This window comes from Salmo trutta, chromosome 16 (assembly GCF_901001165.1).
Source record: "Salmo trutta chromosome 16, fSalTru1.1, whole genome shotgun sequence".
Lineage (NCBI taxonomy): Eukaryota > Metazoa > Chordata > Actinopteri > Salmoniformes > Salmonidae > Salmo > Salmo trutta.
Genome location: NC_042972.1, coordinates 27683995 through 27705784, shown reverse-complemented (window position 1 = coordinate 27705784; position 21790 = coordinate 27683995). Strand labels below are relative to the sequence as shown.

Here is a 21790-nt window from a genome sequence, read left to right as displayed (position 1 = left end):
AGATGAATGGATATGCCATTAGCTCCACCACACACACACACACACACACACCAGCCACTTTGCTGAGTCATTAAAGTGGGCTATTACACAGTGATTCATGAAGAAAAGAAGCAGAAGGCATGATATTTTGGCCGGGTTTGGCCGGTGTTAGCCGTCATTGTAAATAAGAATTTGTTCTTAACTGACTTGCCTAGTTAAATAAAAGTGTTTTAAAAAAAAATTATATTAGAAATGAAAATGTAACATGTTTTGTGCTGCACCTGCTTACAAAAACTACTATCATGATCTCCATATATGGTCATAGAATGAATAGGCCTTGCCCTAAAAATGCTAGATTACATAAGGCATGGAAAAATGGATAGCATCACTGTTTTTGAAATATACGCCTAAAAAAATGGACAGTGATCTGTCAGTAGAGTATTTCTGGTACAGTGTAGGCCTACTCATGAAACAGCAGATACTACAACCATGCCAAACCACAGGAGGGAGACAGAGTTTTTGATTATGAATATATTGTTTATAAAGCCTTGCACCAGTCCAACTAGCTTAGCAAACTGCTAAGGATAACAATTTGTCAAATTTCCTGCTAAGGTGAATAAAACATTTCAAATGTGTCATCAGTATGAAAACTGAGCTTTGCCACATACTGCAAGCAAAATAAGTAGTTGGACATTACAGAGACAGACATGATTAGTCTAGATAAAAGTAATGTTAGCTAAATAAGTATTTTCCTTGGGTATATAAACTCACTGATATCAATTTACTCAATGCTCACTTATCTGGATGTGATTTATAACATTGTTACAGGATGTAATAACAGAGAAACAGAATAACCTTCATTGATGATTTTATTGGGCTCTCGCCACAAACGCACAGATGAAGCAAGGACATCAGCCTTTGTGAGTGAGCACATTTTAAAAGACTTGTGGGCTACACCTTACCATCCTGCTACTTCATGATGCTGGTTGTTCAAGGCAGAATTATAGAAAAAAATAATTAAGTCATTGTAACGGTCTTCGTCGTCCTCAGATGAAGGGGAAGAGAAATCAGACCAAAATGCAGCGTGGTAAGTGTTCGTCATTTTTAATGATAAAACTGAACACTAAATCCGACAAGCAAACCAAAAGCACAACCGAACAGTCCCATCAGGTGCAAAACACTAAACAGAAATTAACTACCCACAAACCCCAAAGGAAAACAGGCTGCCTAAGTATGACTCACAATCAGCGACAACGAAGTACAGCTGTCCCTGATTGAGAGCCACACCAGGCCAAAACAAAGAAACACAAAGCATAGAAAAAAGGACATAGAATGCCCACCCCAACTCACGCCCTGACCAACCAAAATAGAGACATAAAAGGATCTCTTAAGGTCAGCGCGTGACAGTCATTCTTAGCTCTGATTCACCTAGTAATGTGTGAATTTGGCATAGGAATTAAGAAATATTTAATACTCCTCTCCCTCCTCTCCCTCAATAGAGTCGATGCCCACCTCTTTATAATCTTTCTCCAGGGCAGCCATGTCCTCCCTGGCCTCAGAGAACTCTCCCTCCTCCATACCCTCACCTACGTACCAGTGCACAAAAGCACGCTTGGCATACATCAGGTCAAACTTGTGGTCAAGACGGGCCCAGGCCTCTGCCACTGCAGTGGTGTTGCTAAGCATGCACACTGCCCTCTGAACCTTGGCCAGATCTCCACCAGGTACCACAGTTGGGGGCTGGTAGTTGATGCCAACCTTGAAACCAGTTGGGCACCAGTCTACAAACTGGATGGAGCGTTTTGTTTTGATGGTGGCAATGGCAGCATTGACATCTTTGGGCACAACGTCGCCACGGTACAGCAGACAGCAGGCCATGTACTTGCCGTGACGTGGGTCACATTTCACCATCTGATTTGCTGGCTCAAAGCAAGCATTTGTGATCTCAGACACTGAGAGCTGCTCATGGTAAGCCCTCTCTGCCGAGATCACTGGGGCATAGGTGGCCAGGGGGAAGTGGATACGGGGGTAGGGCACCAAGTTGGTCTGGAACTCTGTCAGATCAACATTGAGGGCACCATCGAATCGGAGGGAAGCAGTGATGGAGGACACAATCTGACTGATCAATCTGTTAAGATTAGTGTAGGAGGGATGCTCGATATCAAGGTTCCTACGGCAGATGTCATAGATGGCCTCATTGTCTACCATGAAAGCACAATCAGAGTGCTCCAGGGTGGTGTGGGTTGTCAGGATGGCGTTGTAGGGCTCAACAACGGCTGTGGACACCTGAGGAGCTGGGTAGATGGAGAACTCAAGCTTGGACTTCTTGCCATGGTCAACAGACAAGCGCTCCATCAACAGGGAGGTGAAACCAGAACCGGTGCCACCTCCGAAGCTGTGGAAGACCAGGAAGCCCTGGAGGCCAGTGCACTGGTCAGCCTAGAGAGAGAGGGAGGAGGGATGTTTCAGATCATTATGGTTGGATAAAGATAGAGAATGTACAGAGATGTAGAGTGTATGTTAATAAGAGTTGTCACCAGTTTGCGGATCCTGTCCAGAACCAAGTCAATAATCTCTTTGCCGATGGTGTAATGCCCACGGGCGTAGTTGTTGGCTGCATCCTCCTTCCCAGTGATCAGCTGCTCAGGGTGGAAGAGCTGGCGGTAAGTTCCTGTGCGAACCTCATCTGAAACAAAGAAAGATATGTTAGCTGAAGAAGTCAAGACTGAGATAGCACAGTGTCTTCATCCTTTTCTCAAGACAAAGTGATCGTACCAATGACAGTGGCTCCAGATCTACAAACACAGCCCTGGGGACGTGCTTGCCAGCTCCGGTCTCACTGAAGAAGGTGTTGAAGGAGTCGTCTCCTCCTCCAATGGTCTTGTCACTGGGCATCTGTCCGTCCGGCTGGATCCCGTGCTCCAGACAGTAGAGCTCCCAGCATGCATTGCCCATCTGGACTCCAGCCTGACCTACTTGAACTGATATACACTCACGCTGGTTGAAAAAATAAATAAGTATATCAATTATTAAAAAAATAAATGACTTTCCAATTAATTTCCAAATTAATTTATAGGAAATCACAACCAGTCATAATGAGACCTTTGAAGTCTGAGTATGTTATTTTTGTCCGATTTCCTGGACAGAGATTCATTTTAGTCCTGGACTAAAAAGGTATTTCAATGGAGATTCTCCATTGACCACGTTTAGTAATCCAGGGCTAGGCTGGCTTAATCTGAGTCCAGGAAACTGGCCCTTGAAGTCAGAATGTGTTCTACACAGTCACTCTTAATATCATAGCCTAGCACCTAGGGCCATAACTGCTGATATCATAAAAAAATACATTTTTGAAATGCCAAGTCAGATTTGGTGCCATTCTGCACAGACAATCACATGCCGAGAGACAAACAATATATTTACAGTGTGCTAAAATGGTGTGGCAGATGTTAGCCCACCTCACTGAGTCTAAAATGAATAATTAAAGTAAGTGAAAATAATATTCTACACCATAATACATATTTACCTTAAATTCATTTATCTTACATTTTAGAATTGTTCTATAAAATACTATTTATCTGATAAATTACACATAGTAGCCTATTATAATTCTATTGCAACTGTATCCCTTCACATAGGCCTAAAATAACTGTTTGGATTTGGCCAAAACATGCTTTTGCTTTTGTATGACTGAATTCACACCCTTTCCAAATTCGGGAGGAGGAGGGAGGTGCTTTCTCATTGAATGAGCCAGGCAGCGACACACAGGCACGGTCCACTCCAGAATCGCGGACAAAATACAAAGCATGTTCGCAGATAATTACATTGTTTTTAGTTGTATTACTATATTAATTTAATTTGGAAGTCGAAATGAAACAGGTCTATGTAATACGCATTGTAGATCGAATATATCTCAATGAGAGTGAGATAAAGTGAATTGGTATTTACCAATTATTTAATTATGTGAATATGATTGCTTTAGTGACGAGGAAAAACATTCAGGGTTAGCATTATGTGCTGTAGTCTCTCAAGCCATTACAGAGGTCTAAATAGCAATAATGGACACACCCTTTATAGAGGGCCTTATGCTGGATGATGCTGGACATAGGCCTATGTGAGATAAATCACATTTAAAAAACTGGTGCTGAATGATCAAATCTACCCCCTTCAAAACACACAGACTGCATGCGCTACATACACTCTATTTTGTAAGTCAATGAAGTATTTAGTCCCACATCTCCTTGAGCTTTGGGTGCTGAACTAAATTCTGTGCCAACAATACAGCCCTATGCTAAAATGCCGAGTAGGCTATCTAGCCCCACATTAGACCTATATATTGCCTCTGTCATTAGATGTCATTCAAAAAACATGAGCTGGCGCACACCCAAAATAATAGTTTGTGTGGAGGTGCTGACTAACGGAAAATAAACTATAAACTATCAAAATAAAGAAAGTCTCACACTCCACGTATAAACTCCCAGCAATTGAATGGGTATTTACCAACGTTTCGGCATCACCCAGACCCTGAGGAAGGCACAGTGATGCCGAAACGTTGGTAAATACCCATTCAATTGCTGGGAGTTTATACGTGGAGTGTGAGACTTTCTTTATTTTGATAGTTTATATTGGATGTCATTCAAACACATAGTCAATTCATTGAGATGGAGAGGATGCAAACCAGTATAAAATCTCACCAAATACTTATTTTTCATTCATGACAATTTCACATATGCATATTTAAAATGCAATAGAGTATGGATTCAGCTACACCAACCTCCTCCTTCTAACCCCCGCCTCCCCCCTAGTCTGCCAGGCAGCCAGCCTCCGCCCCTCTTTGTTCAAGGTTTTGCAGCAGTGATGTCACTCCTCTGCAGTGGATCGAGTGACCGGTGATGTGTCACTGTGTTCAGTTACCAGCAAACACATGGCCCCTCAGCTGTCTTCCTTCTCCTCTCCCTGTCCCAGCTGTCTGTCACCTCTCTTCCTCTCCCTGTATCCGGAATACCCATTGACACACACACACACACACACACACACACACACACACACACACACACACACACACACACACACACACACACACACACACACACACACACACACACACACACATCATTTCAACAATATTGGTCTGAAGGCAAAGGGATTAAGGAGGAGATGGGGGCTGTGTTTGAAAGAGACAGCTGCATCAGATTTCCCTGACTGCCCCTCCCTGCCCGTCTGCCTGACTTGCATGCCATCCCAACTCAGCAATTACAGACAGATGGACCACTTACACTTTCCTCCCCTTTAGGATTGTCCAAAACATAGATGAAACCCCGTAAAAAAAAAGATCAAGATGTCGAACATGAATAAATAAATAGCCTAACTGCTCTTGTATGTTAGCAGGTGCATGCCAATCTTATTTATCGTCAGGAAGTATGCTGTTATGAGGAAACAAAAAAATATATATATATTTTACTCCTGAAACATGAGTAGACCTATACAATTCATCTATTGCCACCACAAGGCTTTGATAATAATCCATGGGAGAATATGACAGGAACAGTTGAATTTGAATCAATATATTTTTTTTTACCTTTATTTAACTAGGCAAGTCAGTTAAGAACAAATTATTATTTACAATGACGGCCTACCCCGGCCAAACTCTAACCCGGACCACACTGGGCCAATTGTGTGCCGCCCTAGTATGTGTATGAATGCTGAACAAAGAGAAACTCTGCATTTGTGGTAGGCCTAAATATGACAGAAGTCAATCCACATGGCAATATAAAAACCAAACTGAGTGATAATGATGAATGCGGGCTAGTGATGTTTATGCATGGCTTTGTGTGAGGCTCTGCAGGGTGTGTGGCAGACAATGGGCCATTGGTAACATCTGCTAGTAGAACCTGAATGTTGAATGTGGTGCTCTCTAATGGCTTAGCAGGGATCCAGAGGAGCTGGGTTTCCCTTGGTTATTTACATTTACCCATGTAGCCTACTTTACTCTGCAGCTAGATGCTTAAAGGCTAGTCTCGAAAACCCGCTCCTAGGCAACACAGTGACTAGTCTCTGGTTTCAGTGATGGACTCTTTTGGCATAGAGAACTACATCACTGCCTACGTCACTACTTTATTTGCTTGAATAAAATACAAAATAGTATCTACGAAGATGGAGACCATAAAGCTTATTTTTAATGAGGGTATTTCGCAAGTAGCTTGCAACAACTAACTTAACTAAAACTACTGCAAAGGTTTTGCCTGCAACTTTGGTTCTGGCATGTCTGCCTCGTGACTTGTTGGGAGAGTACCCGGAATAAAACATTTTCCCTTATCGACATATGCAGTTACGTAGTTCCTCTATGCCAAAAGAGTCCATCATTGAAACCAGACCCTAGTCAATGACCACGTTTACATACACACAGTATTCCGGATAGCAGCTCATATCCCACTTAAAATCTTATTTGAGATAAGCTGTTTACATGCACCTTTGATATCCCGCTCAAGAGTATCCCTGTATCCATGAATAAACAGAATATTCCTAATTTAAGTTCATATGGGTTAAATGGAATATTAACTGAAATCTGGACACTGACTGTAGGCCTAGAACCTCTCACATGTAGCATAATATAATAATAACTATAAAATAATAACTCCTGCAGTATTATGCATTTCTTGCAGTAAAATTATACAACAAATGTTTATTTTGTATTGGGAACAGGAGTGGAGAAATATGATTTCTTTCTTTCAGCATTGTGTTACAGCCTGAATTGAAAATAGATGTAATTGCTTTTTCCCCCTCACCCATCTACACACTATACCCAGTAATGACGAAGTGAAAACATGTTTTTATCATTTTTTGCAAATGTATTGAAAATGAAATACATTTTAAATACATTTGTTCACACACCTGAGTCAATACTTTGTAGAAGCACCTTTGGTAGCGATTACAGCTGTGAGTTTTTCTGGGTACCTTGATTGTCCAACATTTGCCCATTAAGCTCCTCAAAGCTCTTGACAAATTGGTTGTTGATCATTGCTAGACAACCATTTTCTGGTATTGCCATAGATTTTCAAGTAGATTTAAGTCAAAACTGTAACTTGGCCACTCAGGAACATTCACTGTCTTCTTCATAAGCAACTTTAGCCTTGTGTTTTAGGTTATTGTCCTGCTGAAAGGTGCATTTATCTCCCAGTGTCTGTTGGAAAGCAGACTGAACCAGGTTTTCCTCTAGGATTTTGCCTGTGCTTAGCTCTATTCCGTTTGTGTTACCCCCCCAAAACTCCACAGTCCTTAACAATTACAAGCATACCCATAACATGATGCAGCCACCACTATGCTTTAAAATATGGAGAGTGGTACTCAGTAATGTCTTGTATTGGATTTGCCCCAAACATAACATTTTGTATTCAGGACAAAAAGTGAATTGCACTGCCACATTTTTTGCAGTACTGCTTTAGTGCCTTGTTGCAAACAGGATGCATGTTTTGGAATATTTTTATTCTGTACAGGCTTACTTCTTTTTACTCTGTCTTTAAAGTCACCACTGGCCTCCTTCCACTCCGGCAACTGAGTTAGGAAGGATGCCTGTATCTTTGTAGTGACTGGGTGTATTGATCCACCATCCAAAGTGTAACTAATAATTTCACCATACTGAAATGAATATTCAATGTATTTTTACCCATCTACCAATAGGTGCCCTTCTTGGTGAGGCATTTTGAAATTCACTGCTCGACTCAGGGACCTTACAGATAATTGTATAGAGATGAGGGAGTGAGTCCATGCAACTTATTTAGACATGTCATTACAAAGGGGATGGATACTTATTGACTCAAGATATTTCAGCTTACATTTTTTTATACATTTGTAAAAATTTCAAAAAACATAATTCCACTTTGACATTATGTGGTATTGTGTTGAAAAAAATCTCAATTGAATCCATTTTAAATTAAGGCTGTAACACAACAAATTGTGGAAAATGTAAAAAACGGTGAATACTTTCTGAAGGTACTGTATATGCTGATGGCACTCCTTTCACTGCAATAAATGATGTGGCAAAATCTTGTGAAAACAACAAACAGGACCAATGCACTGTCACCATAGGTCTCACGCCTAGGCACGCTGTCGAGACCCTCTCCTCTTCCTAATTTATTCATGTTGCTGGCTCAGCCCCCTTGCGATTCTACAAATACTAGCGCGCCACGGTGTTTAAGATCAGTTACTACATCGACTCTTAACTGTCGGATAAAGTAACTTCTCTCTCAACCGAAGAGAAAATTATTTAAACTTAATTTTTTTTTAGATATTTCTCTAAAACTCATATCCATCAGTAAAAATGGTGAGTACTTTTTAGAAAGTAGTCTATTTATTTATTTATTTATGTTGTGTGTTCATCTCTCATTTTACTCATGGTGGTGCTAGCTACTCATCCATTCCATCAATCTCGTTACATAGCCTAACATTTTGTTTCATATTGTAGGCCGAGAGTATATGGCTACATTCATATTGTGGCTGGAATTTCATATTGTGGCTGAAATAAGTGGTCACTGATGCATTTGACCACCATAATATGATAGGATATGCTTCAAACTGTCGAAGAAACACACTATTGCCTATAGAACCTTATTTTCAATTGTATGTTTATTACAAATTCATATAGTGAAGGTGCTCATGTCGATTCAATTGAAATATTCGTTACATTGTGCTTTGTGAAAATGAAAGTTGGTGTGATTTGCGTGAATTGATGCCGGTTGCCCTTGGCCGGCTACGGACCGAGGACGATACAGCCGAATTATCTTAGCCTTAATTGTCATTTGAATATAATTTGCTATTATAAAATACTATCAAGTTCAAGTTTGACTACCGAATATAAAAAAAGGTGTTATTAACGAACCTGGGACAGAAGAACATTCCAGATCTCATCAACCAAACCTCTGCCACCTTGATAGACTGCGTTTTCTTGATCGTGTGAGGCGCGCCCACCTTGAAATGTAGACTATTACGTTGAGAAGAGATTTATTCTGATAGTTAGCCTTTTGACACATTCTGGTAGTTTAATATCTAGTACTATAGCCATCAATGTTAGGCTATAGTCTATAATATGCGGTATGCTATAAACTACTCTATGTAAATTTGATGCGTTAATTTGATTTTGACTAGAAGGCACCGGTGGACGTTTAAGCATTCTGCTGGCCTCTCCATCAAATTCCTAATGGTGCGCATACATTAGCCTTAAAGCGATACAAGGCAAGGTGAATCAAATAGGCAGAAAGGGGATCACATTGATAGAATTTACCGAACAGTTCTAGAAACAAACCAACTTTACCAAACCATTACAGTTACTGTGGAACAGTTGAATCAATATTGACGTTCCGATGGCCATTTAAAATGATCTAACCCTTTATTTTCAGAGGAAAGTAGCCTATATAGGAAAATAACAGACTTAGGTGAACCTTATTAGTTAATCCATAATTTCTGCAGGTGCATCTGGTCTCCAGAATGACACCTGACAGTGGGAGGTCTAAGGGTTAAGATCTTTCTCTGAGGTGGTCTTTTTCAGATGGATTTGTATATAGGCCATTGTAGCCAGCTGCACCCTGGTCTTTCCATGTTCATGTTTAGATTAGCACTCCAGGCAGCTTCTTTCCAACCAGAGAGAAGCAAAATTGATATAACAGTCGCCGGTTGAAGTGTACTCGCTGCACATAAAGGCTACTATTTCTATAATGGCATTACTGTTCAATCTATGCACTGTAGAATCTGTAGCGTATTCCATTTTGCAACATGAGATGTGAGTGATTTGCCCTAGAGAGCAAAATCAAATAGCCTTAGGGTTGGTGAAAATATCTGCAGGTATTTCTGTACAATGACCTATAGATATTATAGAGTGCCATAGCTGTTGAGTGTCACTGGGTGTATGCACATTATAGACAAATCTAAATCATAATTTTTTTATGGAATGTGCATAAACCACCCCCTCCTGTGCAAAACCACAAACGGTTTCCTGCCAGTGCCCAGTTGCTTAGCAACGGACATATGCAAGAAAATCCCTTGGGAACAGTAGGGTGTAGCTGGAGGGAGGAAGGGAAGGGGGAAGGGGAGGAGTGTGAGGGAGGAGGGGGTATGGTTGTGTGGTTCGTCATGGTTCAGCCCATGCTGCAGCTTTTGATCATCTCTCTCTCCTGCAGACTTCAGTCTCAGGGCGGTACATCTAAATGGCACAATTCCCATTTTATCCAATTTCTCAATGCCATTTATGCTCTCAGAACAGTGGGGATGATTGTGTGGAATAGCTGCAGTGCGGGAAAATGCAACCTTACTGAATTTCAGTTCACCCTTCAGGAAGAGTAGCTGCCGCTTTAGCGAAAGCTAATGGGGATCCTAATAAATTAGTAATATACTAAATGAAAAGAGTGCAAGAATCTAATTTGCATTGGATTAGACATTATGGAGAGTGGATACTATTTTGATGCTATAAATGCACATGAGAAGGCTTTGGTGACATCATTAACATTTACCTTGATTGTGTGCAGTGGGATCCAATTCAATTGCTCTCTCTCCTCTTTCTCCAGCGTGAGTGTATCTCCATCCACGTGGGTCAGGCTGGCGTCCAGATCGGCAATGCCTGCTGGGAGCTCTACTGTCTGGAGCACGGGATCCAGCCGGACGGACAGATGCCCAGTGACAAGACCATTGGAGGAGGAGACGACTCCTTCAACACCTTCTTCAGTGAGACTGGAGCTGGCAAGCACGTCCCCAGGGCTGTGTTTGTAGATCTGGAGCCCACTGTCATCGGTAAGATCAATTTGTCTTGAAACAATGACGTTCTGTTAACATTGGTCTATCTCCTTAGTCATGGGAAAAGCTAACAAGTATTTATTTCTCCAGATGAGGTGCGCACAGGAACATACCGCCAGCTCTTCCACCCTGAGCAGCTGATCACTGGGAAGGAGGATGCAGCCAACAACTACGCCCGTGGGCATTACACCATCGGCAAAGAGATTATTGACTTGGTTCTGGACAGGACCCGCAAACTGGTGACAACTCTTATTAACATACACTCTACATCTCTGTACATTCTCTATCTTTATCCAACCATAATGATCTGAAACATCTCTCCTCCCTCTCTCTCTAGGCTGACCAGTGCACTGGCCTCCAGGGCTTCCTGGTCTTCCACAGCTTCGGAGGTGGCACCGGTTCTGGTTTCACCTCCCTGTTGATGGAGCGCTTGTCTGTTGACTACGGCAAGAAGTCCAAACTTGAGTTCTCCATCTACCCAGCTCCTCAGGTGTCCACAGCCGTTGTTGAGCCCTACAACGCCATCCTGACAACCCACACCACCCTGGAGCACTCTGATTGTGCTTTCATGGTAGACAATGAGGCCATCTATGACATCTGCCGTAGGAACCTTGATATCGAGCGTCCGTCCTACACTAATCTTAACAGGTTGATCAGTCAGATTGTGTCCTCCATCACTGCTTCCCTCCGATTCGATGGTGCCCTCAATGTTGATCTGACAGAGTTCCAGACCAACTTGGTGCCCTACCCCCGTATTCACTTCCCCCTGGCCACCTATGCCCCTGTGATCTCGGCAGAGAAGGCTTACCATGAGCAGCTCTCAGTGTCTGAGATCACAAATGCTTGCTTTGAGCCAGCAAATCAGATGGTGAAATGTGACCCACGTCACGGCAAGTACATGGCCTGCTGTCTGCTGTACCGTGGTGACGTTGTGCCCAAAGATGTCAATGCTGCCATTGCCACCATCAAAACAAAACGCTCCATCCAGTTTGTAGACTGGTGCCCAACTGGTTTCAAGGTTGGTATCAACTACCAGCCCCCAACTGTGGTACCTGGTGGAGATCTGGCCAAGGTCCAGAGGGCAGTGTGCATGCTTAGCAACACCACTGCAGTGGCAGAGGCCTGGGCCCGTCTTGACCACAAGTTTGATCTGATGTACGCCAAGCGTGCTTTTGTGCACTGGTACGTAGGTGAGGGTATGGAGGAGGGAGAGTTCTCTGAGGCCAGGGAGGACATGGCTGCCCTGGAGAAAGATTATGAAGAGGTGGGCGTCGACTCCATTGAGGGAGAGGGAGAGGAGGAGGGAGAGGAGTATTAAAGTGAATTTATTCGCCCTAGTCAAATCACAAGCAAGCTTATCACTGGTTACAAGTTAATATGGCTCAGCTTTCCTTATTAGTGTTGGAAATTGCTAGCAAGCACTGTCACACATCATAGATAGGGCGGCAGGTAGCCTAGCGATTAAGAGCGACCAGGTGAAAGAAAATGTGTCAATGTGCCCTTGAGCAAGGCACTTAACCCCAATTGCTCTGGAAAAGAGAGTCTGCTAAATGACTAAAATGTAAATGCCATGATGTCCATTGGCACCGAAAATGGTTAAGGAAATGTGCTGTAGTTGTGTTCAGGGAATGTTATGGTGTTGCAATGGTTTTACTTTTTACAGTTTTACACTGCAACTTTCTGTCCTCTTCTGACTTTGATATATAATAACTACTTAATTTTTAAAAACATTTTCAACAAAATTCCATGGATCAGCTTCACTCACCAGGACTTATCACAGTATTTCCCAAGAATAAATCATTATTATTATTATTGCAGTGTAATAACAATGTACGTACATATTGTTACATAGTTCTACAACTATCTGTTTGTGTAATTACACATGGGCAATTTATATGCATATACAATCGCACACAATTGATATGCATATATTTGCCAAAACAAATGTACTTGCAGCAACGTTATGCTCTTTTCTAGCAGCTTAACAAAACATTTCATGCAGCATTCTGAGAAATGCCAGCAGAATCAAAACAAAATTAAATGAACATTTTAATGCAATAGAGTTGTGCCTTTCTTTTTATTTATCTCAAACCTACACATCATTGCATTTTCCCCATGGTTCTTTTTCTATAATTTTTTATCTGAAATACATAACGTAAAACCAATAGCTTGTTCTTTATATTTAATCATATAAATCATATCTTACTTCTGACATGAACTGGTTTACAATAAGAAGAGACAGCTTTAGTATTGAGTATTGATTGTGGTGACAATTAGAGCTCTATAATTTGCATGGACTTTCCTTCAATACCTCTATTTTCCTTAGACTCCACTCAATTCCTTTCAATGCTACAGTACTTTTACCATGCCACCCTGTGGCCAAACCTCTGTTCTGCTTCAGGAATGGGTTCCTCCTCTTTATTTGTGGCAATGTAACAATAACACCCAAAACAGTTCAATTCTGAATAGACTTCAAGACTCACATCAATAATAAACCACTCAACGCGCTTACATTTCTTGATCTATGGACAGGAAAATCAGTACTAGTTTAGTAAGGGCATGGAGGACAAAAGCAAGAATGCAAGCTCAGATAGGACTAGGAAAACATGAAGGTATACCGGTAGTTGAAGATTCTTACATAATTTACATTTTAATGCTTCTTTTTGGGGTGACATTATATATGTTATATCACAGGGCTGTGATTTTTGGGCAATTCAAATTAGACCAGTTAACCAAGAAAATGAATGTGTTGGAAGGTTACAAGAGGCAGTCATTCATTGTTATGATTACATTCTAAGGAAGAGTGAGTAATAACAGAAAAAGCACAGCATAAATTGCTACATTTTTGTAAACTTTCATCAGTTTTTCTTTTGTTAAATAAAAAAGTATGAGGGTCAAAATAAATATAATATTTTGTCACAAGTGATGCAACGGCAGAAACAAACACATTTATTTTGGCTTTTTTTTTTTTTTTTTGTTCTGTGTTGAAAACGTATAAATTTCTAATACATTATAGTTTTTATTAAAGTTTCTTTCAGTGAAACAATACAGAATACAACTGCTTGTTCTTGTTGCATTTTGTCTCTGCATTAGGGTGGCTGTGTGTGTCTGAGTCTGCAATGTGTTAACATGTATATGCGTATTTCAGAGTTACTGAGTGGAGGTGTGTGTCTGAGTGATATTTAAGTGTTAACATGCATGCATGAGTGTGTGCTTTATCAGTGCAGATGGTTATGAGTTTTCACACCACCCTTCCCTGAAGCAGTGGGCTTCTTTCTCCTGGTGACTGTCGGCTCAGAAGGTTCCACAGCAGCATCGGCACAGACGTGTTTCCAGAGCTTCCCATGCTGCCTCCAGTTGGGTCCTCCCTCAGTGGACGGTATTGGTTAAACCTCCTGGTTGAAAAACACAAGTTAGGTGGCATTCATGCTACAGTTAAAACAATTAAAAATAAGATGTGCATTATATTATATAAAACCGCAACATAATATTTCAAAATTAATAATTTATTTAGATAGAAATGGCATGGGATATAATGTGGAATTATCTTCAGTGGACCACTATGTGTCAAATAGTTTTTGTGGATCATAAATCAATTATCAATTTGGAGAAACCAGGAAGTGTGTGACTTTATTGACTTTTACAGTGGTTAGAACTGTCTTTCACTCACTTGTAGGTCAAAGCGATGGCACCAGCAACACAGACAAGGACCATGACACCCAGAACCGCGGCCACAGTGCCTGCTGGGGAGGATTTGGAGCCTGCAACCACAACACATTTCGAGGAAGGTATGGTACACTCCACGATCAGTGAAATGTCAAATTAAAAGGATTTTACAGATCATAAAGTTGTATGTACAGGTTTGTTAATTTCACTCACCCACAGTCACACTAACTTTAGCACTGGCCACAGCCAGACTAACATCATTGGTCAGGGACACGTTGATGCAGAACACTCCAGAGTCGTTGAAGAACTGGCGAAGGATCATCTGACAATCTGGGGAGGGTGTCACGTTGTTACAGATGGTCTCCACAGGCGTGATGCAGTCTGCGTCCGAGATGATGGTGCACACTTCATTGGGAAGGCTATGTAATATGTAAAGAGAAGGTGGAAATATAAAGTGCAGGTGATGGTAATGTTCAAAATATTAATTTCAATAGGAATGTGCATGGTTCCTTGGGTCCTGTTTCCACTGCTAGTTGGCTTCTCACCTCCCCTGGCAGGTGATGGTCAGGTCCACAGCATTCTGCACCACCTCAGTGGCCAGAGACACCACATTGGCCACCTGGGTGATCTCCACACTCTCAATACCCTCTGAGAAATGAGATCGATTGAGAGATCATTATCAGCAACCATCACCTGCATTTTACATCTCAACTGTGACTGTATTGAAAATACTGAACATCTACAGTATCTGGACATATGTGGACTTACGGACAACATTCACAGCGGTCGAGAAGGAGCCATAGCGGTATATCATACAGTTGTCAGCCGCTGTAAGTTCAGGAGCCTGTCTTTTAGCCACAACAAGAGCCACCTGTGTCTCTGTGTCTGTCTCTATCTCAGCCTCTGCTGCTACCTCACTCTCCACTGGAGCACTCACTGCTGCTGGCACTGAAGAGGAACAAAAATACAGTAAGTTAATAATATTATGAAATGGCTCAAATAATGTTTTTGTTTGTATACAGAATGACTAAGTAACTAAGTAACTGATTACCTGCAGTGGCATCAGCTGCAACCTCAATCACTGTCTCTACAACCTCTGCTTCTAGCTCTGCCTCGGCCTCAAGAGCAAGTTCAGCTGGCACCACCTCCACCACAGCTGTAGCCTCCGTGGCGGCAGGAACAATGACGTTAGCAGCAGGGGCCACCGTCTCGACCTGGGCCACCTCTGTTGCAGCCGCAACCTCAGCCACCACCTCAGCATCGGCAACTGCGGTTGCCTCCTCCACGGGTGTAACGGTGGCTACAGCTGGGACCTCTGGGAGGACTGTGGCTGCCAGGTCCACTGTGGCCTCTTCTCCCTCTGCAACTGGAGCAACTGAAGGAGCAGCGTCGATGGCAGGCACATCTGCAGCCGTTGCCTCTACCACTGCTGTTTCGGCAGCTGCAGCTGCATCAGCATCAACAGCAGCTGCCTCTTCAGTTGCTGGGGCGACGGGGGCAGCTGTGGCTCCCTCCACAGCTGGGACAGGGGCAGGGACCTCAATGGCTGCAGCAGCCGTGTCTTCTGCTGTGGCATCGGCTTCTACTGCAGGGACAGGGGCAGGGACCTCAATGGCTGCAGCAGCCGTGTCTTCTCCTGTGGCATCGGCTTCTACTGCAGGGACAGAGGCAGGGTCCTCTGTTGCTGGGATGACGGCTGGATCATCTGCTGCTGAGGCAACCACCTCGACTCCCTCTGCAGCTGCAGCTGCATCTGTGTCTGCAGCCTCAGCAGGGGCAACGTCAGAGGCGGGCACATCCAGGGCGATGTCAGCTGGAGCTGCACTTGGGGTAGAGACCACCACAACAACGGCAGGAGCACCGGAGGGATTCATAGGCATCACTGGTTGAAAACACAAGAAGAAAGGCAACAGTTATGACTGTTATATACACTGAATATGCATTAACTTTTGTAAAGGGAAGATTGGATCCAATAAATGGATTCGCTGTAAAATAGAAACTCGATGTCTCTCACCAGTGGGGCTGGCAGCGGTGGGGTCTGCAGGTGTGTCACAGCTGTTGGGGATGCTTGCCATCAGGACCACCTGAGGCCTGTATGTGCCGGTGTTGAGGTATGTATGTGTGACCTGGTGCTCCCTGGAGATGAGGGTGCCACTGTTGTCACCAAAGTCCCAGTTAAAGGTGACGTCTGAGGCGCTGAGGTACTGGCTGGGGTCGTGGAGGCTGATGCTAAAGGCAATGGCCCGATTCTGGATGAAGCTCTGGTCAGCCTCGTTCACATCATTAATTTGAGTCAGCGACACTGCAAAGGGGATCTGGTCTGGGGAGGCACAAAGCAAAGACAAAAGATGTCACGTTGTGACATCAATGCTGTGAAGGTTTGTGAGAGTCAATGCAAATTATTTCAAATTATCAATTGAAGTCAAATTAGGGTTGATTGAATTTTGGTTTAAATAAGATTTTGTGCACTTAAACCCTGGATCCAGCTGCCCACCTGTGATGGAGAAGGTTGTGGAGGCGTAGCCCAGAGGGATGAACTTGTCCTTGCCACGACAGTGGTAGATGACTACCTCCATGTTGTAAGAGCCCAGGGGCACATTGTCCGTGCCGATGGTGAGAGAGGAGGAGGTCCCATCCGCCACTTGCCAGTAACGTCCTGGGATACAAAGCAGCAGTAGTTAGAAAAACCAGCAGAGCTTATAAATATGAACGGCCTGAGGATCAAATCTTGTGCTGACAAAACTCCCAAGAACATTAGCTGCTTCATTAGTCCTTTCAACCCTCTTATGAAAGGAATGATTTCACAGCGCACACTGTGCACAGCTTTGTAAATACTAGAAAGCATTGTGTTATTGTGTTAGCATTTTCTCACATGAATGTCTGTAAATGAAAGAGCTGTCCTTACCCCATGTCTTCCACACAAACACGTAGTGGGGTTTCCTGTCTGCGGTCCCAGTGAAGGGGGTGCCATCAGGAAAGACTCCGCTGTACTCTCCTGAAGGACCAGAGACCTGGTCGGGATACACAGCCTGACCCTGACGGTACTGTGTTCCTGTAGCAGAGGAACACCACACCCAGTTCAACATAAAAGGTTAGGGACACTAGAAAAATACTGTAGGCCTATAGGACCAACAAAAAAACTGTGGGCTCAGTGGGGTGTGGTCTAGTGGTTGAATTTGGAAGAAGAGCTCACCATTGACAGTGCAGTTACGCGCCCACACCACCTGTCCATCAGGAAGCACTGTCTGGTTTGATGGGAAGCGAAGGTCGATGTTAAAGGTTGCCTTTGCGCCAGTCAGGGTGGGTGCATCATTTTTCACATCGAATGTAACTTCTCCACCTGGTGACAGAAAGTGATAAATACATCAATAGAAAGTGGTTAATGTTTCTATATTAAGTGATTCATCTTTAAAAAAGTGCAATAAAGTGAGAACCCACCAATCCAACAATCTCTGTATCGGGAGTCCCCATCTTTCCACACTGGATATATCCCTGAGTTCCATGAGCGGTAGCGTGTAAAACGTGTTTTAGGCTCTGAAAAAAAGAAAAGTGTTTAAGTTTTAGGGTCATTTTCCTCTCGTTCTCCTATCACACTTTGACATAGTGAACTTCTACTACTACATGACATGTTATCCATTCATATGAATCATATTATTGAGGTTTTATCAGTTATTTAGCATCTCCAGTAGGTATGGTGAGGTATTGCCATTAGGTATCAGCAAAAACGCTAACGGAAAATCTGTTTGTAAGACCAGCTGACCACTGCACTACTAAATCTAGACGTAAATCTGAGGTTGAAAATGCTCTTTTATTAGGACTTTGTCTAGACATTGGTCAGGATCAGGATCCTGGCACCCAGAACTCATTACCTACCAGGCTAATTAAATAGCATTTACTTTTATAATGTATTTTGGTGAATGTCATGCGAAGATCTACTACTCAGACCAACTCAAATGCTTATTGAAAATGTTGACAATTTCTACTGTTCTATAATCTATTTATCTCAAAATCTACAGTATCTGACCCTTCCTTACTGAAATACAGCCATGGCTCTTCTATTTTATGAGCACATGATTATACGGGGAAGTGTTCTCTGCCCTGTTGCCTACCCTGGGTAGAGGAAAAGTTATTATCATAACACTACAGTTTGGGATATGGGCGTATGATGGGGTGTGAACAAAGACATTTACCAACATTTTACTGAAAGAAGGACAAAGATAATTGTTTGACATGTAGATAGCATTGGTGAGTAGTTCAGGTATTTCTGTGATGGTTGTGGAAGGGGGAGGAGGGAGTGAGGTGGGGGTTCCAGGTGGTGTGAGTCACACGGCCCCTGCAATCCCCCTCAATCCCTTTCATGTGACTGTCAGCTGAGCGCAGGCAGCTGTAATCCCAACTGCTGGAATGAGGGGAGCCTCTGTGGAGCTCAGACATCAGGGCGGCTTTATTCTCCTACTGTTGTTCCTGTGTGTGTGTGTGTGTGTGTGTGTGTGTGTGTGTGTGTGTGTGTGTGTGTGTGTGTGTGTGTGTGTGTGTGTGTGTGTGTGTGTGTGTGTGTGCGCGTGTGTGTGTGTGTGTTAAGGATTTTGTTAAGGATTTAGGAAACCTCAACACCTACATTATCTTATTGTGAGCCCCTTGTATTCCCTATATGATACTGTACAGTCACACTCAGCTTCAACAACCTCAGGAATGCAAATTCCAAAAAATCTAATTCATAATGACAAGCCATAATATCATTATCGTGTGCAGTCATTAATCAGATTGTCACACTTCAAACTGATTTCTGATGAAAACATCAATATCTCCTACCAAGTTACCAAGTTAATTACAGTTTGTGATTTGGTTTGATATCCATCAGATGCAACACACTGCAAGATTGCTAGATAAACAATACAAACAATACACTTTGAACTGCATGATTGATAGCGAAAGACCAACATTAGTACTGATGTTCCCTCTGGGAAAAATATAGTTAATCTATTTTATTGTTGAGAGCTGAGATAAAGTGTTCCCCTTACTATTGAAACTCCAGGATACACATTAGAGTTGTAGGGCTTGGAGTGCAGACAACTTGGCATGTGATTGCGCTATCCTTGACTACGAGCATGTAATCTGTGTCACACTATGTCAGTAGTTATTGGACATGCTATTTTACTGTATATAACACAGTGTTTGAACTCTTGCTGGGGTGAGATTAATGATTATTAATTACCAAATGTTTTACCAAATTGATTGGTAATATGTGATACCAAAATGAACTGTATGATGAGCTCATGTCAAAATTAGTGTGCATTTACTCAGGATCTTCATTATGAAATTCTTCACACTTTAAATTTGAACTGATTTGCACAAATTATGTTGTTACTTAGAAGATTGTACTGGTATACTCTTTGAAAATGTCGTCATTTCAGACACTGGTAGTCCTGTAAATTCACCAGGTATTGAAACGCTTTACTATATGCAGATATTTGTAGAGTATATATGCAGTGTATAGAGGAGTAATGCATAGATTATTATTAATCTTACAGTGTTCCAAAATTCCGGCTTTAGAGCTCAGGTTTCTACACAGACCCTGAGAATAAAATAAACCATTCAAACTAAGTTGAAGATATTACAGAACTGAACGATATGAGAGAGACCACTGTTATTCACTATTACTGAATAATTACGTTAGTTGAGCTTGTCCAAGTTCCATTAGTGTGTAAACAACTATACAATGAATTATTGTTTCTTATTAATAACATGATGATTGACGGATCATCAGACAAGTTATATTGTATGTATTGATTATTCAAATGTACAAGTTTATGGAATACAAAAATGCAATTAGTTTATATTTGGGAAAATATAGAACAACACAAACATTTCACTACTAAAGGGGAATGTTAGCACAAATGTAATTTCACACGCAGCTGGAAAGCTGTGGACATTCTAAATTATTTCTAATTACTCAGGGAGTACTTAGCAAAGCTCAGTGATAATCTCTTCCATTATTTCAATCCGTCCCACCTCAGCCCCATCTCTACTCCAACACTGCACATAATTCAAGAAAGATGGAATGGAGAAACCTCTGTTTTATCAAATAGATATTTTCATGCAGAAAATAATCCATATACTCACTTGCTCCTAAAGCTGCTGACAAGAGAGCCAACACTAGTACTATCAGTACAGTCTTCATTGTGCGTGGTTGTGTGTGTCCTTCTTTTCCCAGTTCCTAACCCTCGTCCTAGTCTTAAAAACCCAACAACAACACACCACCTGGAGAGATTTGTGGTAGGATGTCCGATTCCCTATAAAAGAGTCTTGGACTATAAATTACCATAAACTTGCCTCTTACCTCTGACATCATAGGAAGTCTACAACCCAGCCCCTCCCACTCTGATCAACTGTGTGAAACAGACACACACTTTGTTAGCAATGCTATTATGTTTTCGCATGTTTAATTGGATAATTACAGTAGCTAAAGGGATTAACCTTAACTTAGTGATATCATCCATCCAGAAAACATATTTCCACATGCCAGAATGATTTAAAAATCATCAGTAATGCCATCTTCCCACTAGATAAAACACTTGAATTTATTTTGAAGAACTGAAGAAATTATCAGATTTTGGACATATTATTTTCTCTAACAAGTACAGAACGTTAGGTTTCCCATTTTCATCAGATAGTGGGAACCTTCTGGAATTAGTGGCCTAGTGGTTGTGGTGTGAAAAAAAGCAATAGCTCACAAAGTAAGGATGATGAGTGTGTTGGAGTGTTGTCTGAGGATACACAGCAACTGAGGGACCTACTGCACACGTTACCTGAGTGCTGGACCATCCTTTCTTGCTACAGCCTGTGAGCACTGAGCAGGCTGGCTGTTTTTTTGCTGATGTTGTCCTAGCATATGGAGTTTGCAAAGGTCAAACAATTTTCTCTTTAGGAAATTGAATCAATGGGTGTGTCCCAATAATCTCTCCTTTCTCCCGAAGTGTACACTTGTTCACATTCCTTCATAGATTTGAAAGGAAATAACTTGTATATGGAAACTATCTAGCCCATTCCTACACCAATCCAATGTTTTTACATTTCTGTCGAGTAGTGAAAGAGTGTACTCTTTAGGACGTACCCATTCTGTAGTGTCCTTGATATGAAGTCATAGTTAGGTATTGTCAAGCATAATACAATTGTTGGAGGTGGATTGGTGTTCCTTAAACCCAATAGGAACTGTTAAAAGCTGGGCCACTGGCCATGTAACCAGGAGAAGAGAACAAAAAAGGACCATGAAGGAACAACAGACTTTTCTATCTCCTCTGTACTCTTATGTTACTTATCTGACCGTTTAAAGTTTACATTAATGTGTTTGTTCTAATCTTGCAATTCC

General features: G+C 42.0%; 3 protein-coding genes across 3 annotated transcripts; 1 reads left to right on the top strand and 2 right to left on the bottom strand.

Moving 5' to 3' along the window:
- Nucleotides 1-1431: 1431 nt before the first annotated feature.
- On the bottom strand, nucleotides 1432-4917 carry LOC115150463 (tubulin alpha chain-like). The gene is made up of 4 exons (XM_029693778.1): nucleotides 4891-4917; nucleotides 2742-2976; nucleotides 2517-2689; nucleotides 1432-2418 (listed from the first exon to the last, which is right to left on the bottom strand). The coding sequence occupies exons 1-4, from the start codon at nucleotides 4900-4902 to the stop codon at nucleotides 1447-1449; spliced, it is 1392 nt and encodes a 463-aa protein (XP_029549638.1). The 5' UTR covers nucleotides 4903-4917; the 3' UTR covers nucleotides 1432-1446.
- Nucleotides 4918-8190: 3273 nt separating this feature from the next.
- Nucleotides 8191-12813, top strand: LOC115150460 (tubulin alpha chain-like). The gene is made up of 4 exons (XM_029693776.1): nucleotides 8191-8296; nucleotides 10530-10752; nucleotides 10846-10994; nucleotides 11093-12813. Exons 1-4 carry the CDS (start codon nucleotides 8294-8296, stop codon nucleotides 12071-12073), a joined length of 1356 nt encoding a protein of 451 aa, XP_029549636.1. The 5' UTR covers nucleotides 8191-8293; the 3' UTR covers nucleotides 12074-12813.
- A 332-nt stretch (nucleotides 12814-13145) lies between these two features.
- On the bottom strand, nucleotides 13146-20691 carry pmela (premelanosome protein a). The gene is made up of 12 exons (XM_029693775.1): nucleotides 20545-20691; nucleotides 17860-17955; nucleotides 17615-17761; nucleotides 17327-17473; nucleotides 16916-17077; nucleotides 16436-16741; nucleotides 15473-16303; nucleotides 15190-15369; nucleotides 14967-15069; nucleotides 14635-14840; nucleotides 14426-14516; nucleotides 13146-14150 (listed from the first exon to the last, which is right to left on the bottom strand). Exons 1-12 carry the CDS (start codon nucleotides 20600-20602, stop codon nucleotides 13997-13999), a joined length of 2481 nt encoding a protein of 826 aa, XP_029549635.1. The 5' UTR covers nucleotides 20603-20691; the 3' UTR covers nucleotides 13146-13996.
- Between the last annotated feature and the right edge of the window lie 1099 nt (nucleotides 20692-21790).

Bases quoted from the DNA above. Each gene is read 5' to 3' on its own strand.
- LOC115150463 (XM_029693778.1), bottom strand. The intron at 2,690-2,741 runs GTCTTGAGAAAA...TGACTTCTTCAG, and splicing joins GTCATTGGTACGATCACTTT to CTAACATATCTTTCTTTGTT. The intron at 2,419-2,516 runs GTGACAACTCTT...CTCTCTCTCTAG, and splicing joins TGGACAGGATCCGCAAACTG to GCTGACCAGTGCACTGGCCT.
- LOC115150460 (XM_029693776.1), top strand. The intron at 10,753-10,845 runs GTAAGATCAATT...TTATTTCTCCAG, and splicing joins TCTGGAGCCCACTGTCATCG to ATGAGGTGCGCACAGGAACA. The intron at 10,995-11,092 runs GTGACAACTCTT...CTCTCTCTCTAG, and splicing joins TGGACAGGACCCGCAAACTG to GCTGACCAGTGCACTGGCCT.
- pmela (XM_029693775.1), bottom strand. From the start codon at position 20,602: ATGAAGACTGTACTGATAGTACTAGTGTTGGCTCTCTTGTCAGCAGCT. The intron at 16,304-16,435 runs GTGAGAGACATC...GTTTTCAACCAG, and splicing joins CACCGCTGCCAGCCCCACTG to TGATGCCTATGAATCCCTCC. The intron at 14,517-14,634 runs GTGAGTGAAATT...TTGTGGTTGCAG, and splicing joins TAAAGTTAGTGTGACTGTGG to GCTCCAAATCCTCCCCAGCA.